We start from the raw sequence: 7,500 nt of genomic DNA, 5'->3' as shown, positions 1-7,500 counted from the left end.
TACATAAATACATATATTTTATTTGTCTGTACAGAACTAAAGACCAATAATAGAAGGGGGGCATAGTAAGAAAGGAATATGGACCTGGCAAGGAAAACCATAAAGTGTGTTGTAGTCGGTGATGGCGGGGTTGGTAAAACGTGCCTCCTGGTTTCATATACAACAAACAAATTTCCATCAGAGTATGTACCAACAGTAAGTAAATTATTGAATACAGTAAACCTAACCAGGCTTCATTACACATTTTCGACCACAGGAGTCGGACTCCGAACGCGATAGGAGGAGATAGTCACCAGGACTGTCATATTATATTACCGTATGTCTACCGTATACTACAGGGGTAGACCATTCGATATCCTGGGGGGGGGGGGGCTTGGAAGATTGGTGGAGAGTCATTATTTTTTTCCCCACCTGCTTGCCTGAGAATTATTTTTTTTCTCCTTCGCCTATGCTGGCAACTTTTTTTTTCTTTGCTTCTTTGAGATATCCGGATTTTTTTTTTACGTCAATGTTGAACACCTACATTTGTTGCCACAATTTTCTGTTTGGTTTTCACACAGGGTAATACAGAGAGTAAAAAGATGCTGTTCTATACACACAGATTTTATTTAGAAAACTACATATTTCATACATGTTTGATTTTCAATTAAAACATCATTGACAGTTTTTATGCCATGGTATGATGAAAATACAAATCGGAAACTTGATTGGTGAGCTCAGACATTTAGATAGACCGGTCAGTTTCTCCAGCTTGGGGGTGGGGGTGGGGGTGGGGGGTGTCAGTGTTATTTTCCATTGGGCCAACAAAAAGTCACTGACCCCGTGAATAAAGTTTCATAGCATCTGACAGTAAGCTGTAGAGGGAAGAGCTTTGAGACTGGGATATGTCTACCTCTTGTGTGAGTGTGTGTGAATAGGGGGGGGGGGGGTTGTACTTCTAAAGGCAATGTTTAGGCCATTCACAGACACTTTCAGACAATAATTTACAAACTTTACAAGACAGCTCTAACATGTAAAAAGAACTACGTGAGGTTGAAACATTTTTAAATAAAGTTTCATAGCATCTTGACAGTAAGAGGTGGAGGGAAGAACTTTGATTTGAGACTGGAACATGTCTACCTCTTACGGGGGGGGGGGGGTTCTAGGTGGTGTCCCCCTAGAAGCTCTGGGTGATTTTTACTCTTAAAGCCAATTTTCAGGCTATTAACAGACACTTTCAGACAATAATTTGCAAGCTTTACAAGACAGCTCTAACAATTGTAAAAAGCAACTACACATGGTTGAAACATTTTTGAAATAAAGTTTCATAGCATCTTGGCAGTAAGAGGTGGAGGGAAGAACTTTGATTTGAGGCTTGGACATGTCTACCTCTTATGGGGGGGGGGGGGGGGTCCTAGGGGGTCTCCCCTAGAAGATTTTCAAGTTTTTTTTACCAATTTTGGTGAATCTTATTGTTGGTTTAACGAATGAGTGGCTTCTGGGGTGATGGAGTCCAAGGGGTCTCCCCCTGCCAGATCTGTAGTTTTTTGTTTCTATTTAGGCAATTTTTAGGTTATTCATAGCCTCTGAGATATATATTGCCAAGCATCGAAAAGCTAAAGTAAATATAACCTTTTTAAATAGGTTTTCCATGTTATAAAAGTGGGCCTGTAACATTGGTATAGGGGCATTGATATTGTATGTATAGTAAAGTTACTGATGTGTTAGAGCACTTTAGGAGGTCATACCTAGTGTACAATAGAAACTTGAATTTGAGTTGTGGTGTCGATACATGTAGTGTCTGAAATAAGAAGTATATCATCCATTCTGACAAATTCATACTGAAGAGACTAGAACAATTTAGATTAAGTTCTTTTATAAACTATCCAATAGTAATAGTAATAGTATGAAGATTACCATTACAAAACAGTCAAGTTCACTTTTGCCCCAAAGTGCAAGATAAGTGAAGCACTGATTGTGAAACAGCCAAAAAATTACATGGCATGTTCTGTAACTAGTGTGGTATCTAGGTAATACATGTATTGTATGTATAATTTTATGTATAGTTATGTTTGAACCCTTACATGAAGTAATATTTAAGCCATTTATGAAAGAAACAGAGACAAGAACAAATATATGTACCACATGCTAACGAAACTGACTGGTCCCTGACATGTGTTTGAAACTGTTTGTCATGATTTGACAAGTGTCCTGGTTGGAGAGGTACGAGCAAGTTGAACAGTATACTCGATCCTATGCATCATTTCCCTGTCAAGATATTTTTTTTCTAGCAGCAGTGGTCCATCTTTTTTTTTCCATCACCCACTCATATCCGGATTTTTTTTCAAGCAAATCCACTTGGCATCTTTTTTCCCCCCGAAATCTTCCAAGCCCCCCCCCCCAGGATATCAAATGGTCCACCCCGTATGTACCAGAGGAGGCTGGAAGGGGTGCAGAGCATGATGGGTAAAAACAACTGTGCTCTGGTATGTACTGTAACAAAGAGTTTGATGTATAAGTACATTAAATTATATTCAGGTTAAAGCCGCCCAGCAAATCGTTAATTGACTGTTCAGATTTCCATTGCTGAACTACAGTAAGATAAAATGGACTTTGACTCAAAACATGGCTGTTGCCATGGTAAAACTCATATCTTGGGGAAAAAGGGTTTGTGTGTTCTGGCTGATACCCATCACATACAAAAAATTACATTTTCAAACTAAACACATTTGCTATATTTATTTTATCCGGATAAATGTTAGTCCGAATCTTCGTTCCTAGTACTTGTTACAATATGTGCTCGTTAATAATTCGGCTTTGTCATCATGGATTTCTGTATTCCTTACTCTCTAGCGAAGAGTGTGATATACATCTTCATCTGGTGATTTTTCAGTTGTAACATCTCAAAAACTAGGCCATTTTTCAGGCCTCTATTGCAGCACTATTTAGAAAATTGACTGCTTGACTGCACCTGGCCTAGGTACTCCTATCACTAGTCTCTCTCACCAGTCCTCGACAGTCATCGCTAAACAGGGCTGTTTTGTATGTGTCTACCGCATACTTATTGTACTCCAATATCCTTGTATTGTCGGCTCTCATCGACTACCTAGGGCTAATCACTTGTTGACGTGTTACTACAATGCTTCGTGACCGTGTTATTGCGATAATACATCACATCACGTCGTCGTTCTCGGAATGACGTCTTGAGCCAGTAATGTGTTTACACATATTGAAATATCGCCCTCTATCACTATAAAGGACAATGCAACAATTCTTCAACTTTCTGTTCCCGGATCCGCTAGTCCAAATCAGATTGTTTGTAATTCAATGTAGCTTCCTTGCTAGCCATAGTCTTCACGAGTTCTGTAGTCTTTTCATCTCTCTTTACACACATTAATTCTTTTCCTCCAGTCTCCTTTCTGTCTCATCAATCTCTGTCAACTTCAGACCAGGATCTCTTTCTGGTTCAAATCAAGGTGTCTATTATTTTGTTCTATCTCCCTGAAATCAAACTTTCTCTTAGTTTCCATTACCCCTCCTCCTCCTTCTGCTATTCCCCCAAAATATTGAGTTTGACAAGTATACGAGCATTATTGAAGATGATAAGTTATTATTTCACAATAAAATTAATAGCGTCAACAAATAGATAAACCCTTGTTTAAAAAGTATTAACATTTTTATCAGCAAATGAAGTAAACAGTACGAATAGCACATCTTAACTTTGGAGAACAAAACGAGTGAATTCACAATAAAACAGTTTTCTATCTTACCTTGAGTACATGTCGTCAACATTGGCAAAGAAGCTCGTCTTAAGAAAATCATTTTCATGATAATATATGTGAATATACACGACATATATAAGTTTGCTGTCACTGCATAAACAGTCACAGTTTCCACGTTCTATTTACATTGACAACTATAACTTGTGTGCGTAGTAACTACGTTCGAACTTCTGACGGTCTCGTGGAATAGCGCGAGTTCACACGAGTTTCATTCGAACACATCTAGGTGACGCTCCCTACTATATCTTTAGTACGCACACACCCACATGTACATTCTCTAGAATCGGATACGCTCACTCTTCCAGCACCAGTTTTACAGCATTTTAATTTTCAAAAGATTAAAAGTTGATGAAAGATGCGACACGAGCAGCCAACGAAGCTGTTCGCACAAAAAGCTATTCTAACACGACCCTTCAGTCGGAGATTTGTTTTTCTGTTTTGGTCATTGGGAGGGGAAAGCAATCATTATTTCAGTAGGCAAAACTCGGGGAGCCTTTAGTAATTACAGGGGGGGGGGTTAGAGATGTCACTTTTTACAAATCATTTTGTGATTATTGCATCATATCACTGCTCACTCTATGCAAAATCCATGCAATATATCCGATAGGTGCACAATTAAGTGACTCCTCAAAAATTGATATTATTTTGATCGTTGACACTGTACTTCGCATTGCTATTAGCTATGGATATGAGGTGCTCAAAACATATTTCACCTTTACTAAAGCATCCTTGTAACCATGGTAATGAACAGACCAATGTTGCCTTACAGTGTGGCTTAACATCAAATTGATGCCGAGAACCATATGGCATATAGTGAAATAGACAAGTCGTTTCTCACGTGACTATAAACAGTACCTTGATGATTAATAACGTTACATTAATTTGTAGGTATTTGATGACTATGCCGTCACTGTAATGGTAGGTGGCGAACCATACACACTGGGCTTATTTGACACTGCTGGTAAGTGAATACCCACTATGTTGTCATTGTAATGGTTGGTGGTGAACCGTGCACACTGTATTTATTTGACACTGCTTGTAAGTGTATATTCACTGTTTCGTCACTGTACGTGATGAACCATACATACTGGGGTTATTTGACACTGGAGGTAAGTGTATACCCACTATGTCGTCACTGTCATGGTAGGTGGTGAGCCATAACACCGGAGGTAAGCGTATAGGAAACTATGGTCTAAACTGTATATTTATGGCAAGGGTGCTGTTTTGTTTATGATTGTATCATCGCCATTGTTTTCATGTTAATTCGAGTCCTTGTCTATGAATTGGGTTATAGGCATGTCTCAATATTACACATATCACAAACTTGTTCAAAGTAGTCTAGTGCTATACATGACATCGAATCTCAAGATCTCTCTTTATCTCTAGCTCAATGGAGTCCCAGTGTTCCAAGATGCAATTTAAAGTTCAACCTACGCCACTGACACTGTCATGTTGGTATATCTTTGTTGATCAATCACATAATTCTGCTCTATGATAATTCTGCCCTGTGAAGTTGAGCTGCTCTATCCTTTTTTAGGACAACTGAAATGAGAAGTTTCAGTAGTGCTATAGGCATGGTGCGGTGTTTGTTTATTCATCTCTCTCTCTCTCTCTCTCTCTCTCTCTCTCTCTCTCTCTCTCTCTCTCTCTCTCTCTCTCTCTCTCTCTCTCTCTTGAGACTTGATGAGTTTATTCTGCAGATTTTGTTCAAAATATTTTGACACAATTGGCCCTATCAACCGTGACTAAGCCTTTAGCAAAAACAAAATGGCAGTATATTTTGCTAAAATAAAAACACCTGGTAGGCAAGTTAGCAAACATTCAAAAAATGTATGCAAATATCCCTAGCAACCATGACCACACTCATAGCAACAGCCAGACGATAGTGAATGCACAGGGATAACAACAGGGATTCTTAGACAAGTGAACAAACATTCCAAATGTGTTTGAAAATATGCCTAGCAACAATACCACGCCTATAGCAACAGCCAAATGATCGCATATATTGCAAAGATAACATTCAAACCAGAGCTGTTATTTCTTCCATGAAACTGAGAAAATATGAAGGTGCATTTTGGACGGTGTCGTAAAAGAGGCCGTGGTTTGCGACGATGGAAGATAACAACAGGGATTAATAGACAAATGAATAAACATTAAAAGAATGTATGCAAATTTACCTGCCAACAAGACCACGCCCATAGCAACAGCCATATTATGATATATATCGCAAAGATAAGGGATTCATAGACAAGTGAACGAACATTCAAAAATGTATGCAAATATGTCTAGCAACATGACCACACCGATATCAACAGCAAAGTGATCGCGTATATTTCAAAGATAACAAACAGGGCTGGATAGCCAACTGGATGTCATTCAGCTATACCTGCATAGATCAGCATGTGAATAAACATTTTTTAAAAACTGTACAGTTGTCCTCCAACGCCATTGGCACTATTTTTTCGTTGTACTGCAGGTCAAGAAGACTATGACAGACTAAGACCCCTTAGCTACCCACAAACGGACATCTTCCTTGTCTGTTTCTCTGTCGTCATACCAGCTTCAATTACAAATGTGAAAGAAAAGGTATGAGATGTTGCACCAAAGTATTTCTATCCGAATAAGGCTCATATAATACTCATTTGGGTATATGTTTATCAGTTAAAATAAATGTGAGTGACTGTTCATAGTTTATTCCAATAGTGACTGCATAGACACTTTGATGTTGATATTTCAGTGACGCGGTTTGTTGGTTTGTTGTGTTGTTCGTGTATTGTGAGTAGTCAAAATGTTTATATTTCTTAGCTGTTAATTGTGCTTGATGTCCTCCTCTGGCCAGTGCAGTGGGTCTGTGTAGATTTTTTTACATGAAAATCCAATATCTTGCAGTGGGTTCCTGAGATATCTCATTATTGTCCCCAAATACCATATATACTGGTAGGAACTCAAGAAGATCTACGAGACGATATATCCACTGTGGAAAACCTGGCAAAGACTAAAGAAAAACCAATATCTGTCGAACACGGTGAAAAACGAGCAAAGGAACTGAGAGCTGTTAAATATTTAGAATGTTCAGCTCTTTCTCAGGTCAGTTGAAAGACAAATATCTCCATAAAAGACAAAGCATATATACTTTGGTAAAGTTCAGTTTAACGTTACTTTCAATACCATTTTGATATGTATTTCAATGTCACAGTAAGGTTGTTTTCCATAGTATATAACACTTATATATAAATCATCAAGGCAATGGTAGCTGAATGTTTTTATTGACTGAATAATTATTTGGTATATCTTTAGCCTTCATTATGCCAATTACACCAATTGACATATAGGCGTCGAAGATATGTAATTGATAGAATCATAACAATGACCTTTAAATACATTCAGCAGGTCCTCGGTAAAGCATAGTAATGGTTAGATAGTATTCCCCAATTATTTCCTTCCTTCAGTCAACAAAAATACGAGTGACCTAAGGAGCCTTTGTCATTACGACTCCCTAGACGGGTAGTGACAAACCTTTAGGTCACGAGTATTTTCCAGTTGATTGAAGGAAAATATTTGGGAATAATATAATCATACCACCTAAAGATGAAAAATCAGTAAACATAATGGCCATTAAAAATCAGTAAACATAATAGCCACTAAAAATCAGTAAACATAATAGCCACTAAAAATCAGTAAACATAATAGCCACTAAAAATCAGTAAACATAATAGCCATTAAAAATCAGTAAACATAA

At 38.0% G+C, this 7,500-nt stretch overlaps 1 protein-coding gene across 1 annotated transcript in view; it reads left to right on the top strand.

Annotated features, from left to right (window-relative positions):
• The first annotated feature begins 78 nt into the window (after nucleotides 1-78).
• LOC144447207 (cdc42 homolog) overlaps nucleotides 79-7,500 on the top strand; it is an 8,705-nt gene continuing 1,283 nt past the window's right edge. Inside the window, exons 1-4 of the mRNA XM_078137109.1 lie at nucleotides 79-195; nucleotides 4,650-4,722; nucleotides 6,238-6,347; nucleotides 6,651-6,848. Of these exons, the coding sequence (XP_077993235.1) occupies nucleotides 79-195; nucleotides 4,650-4,722; nucleotides 6,238-6,347; nucleotides 6,651-6,848 (498 nt within the window). The remainder of the gene's footprint in view (nucleotides 196-4,649; nucleotides 4,723-6,237; nucleotides 6,348-6,650; nucleotides 6,849-7,500) is intronic.

The sequence above is a fragment of the Glandiceps talaboti genome, chromosome 16 (assembly GCF_964340395.1).
Source record: "Glandiceps talaboti chromosome 16, keGlaTala1.1, whole genome shotgun sequence".
In the NCBI taxonomy this organism is placed as follows: Eukaryota; Metazoa; Hemichordata; class Enteropneusta; family Spengelidae; genus Glandiceps; species Glandiceps talaboti.
This window is presented reverse-complemented; position numbering and strand designations above follow the sequence as displayed.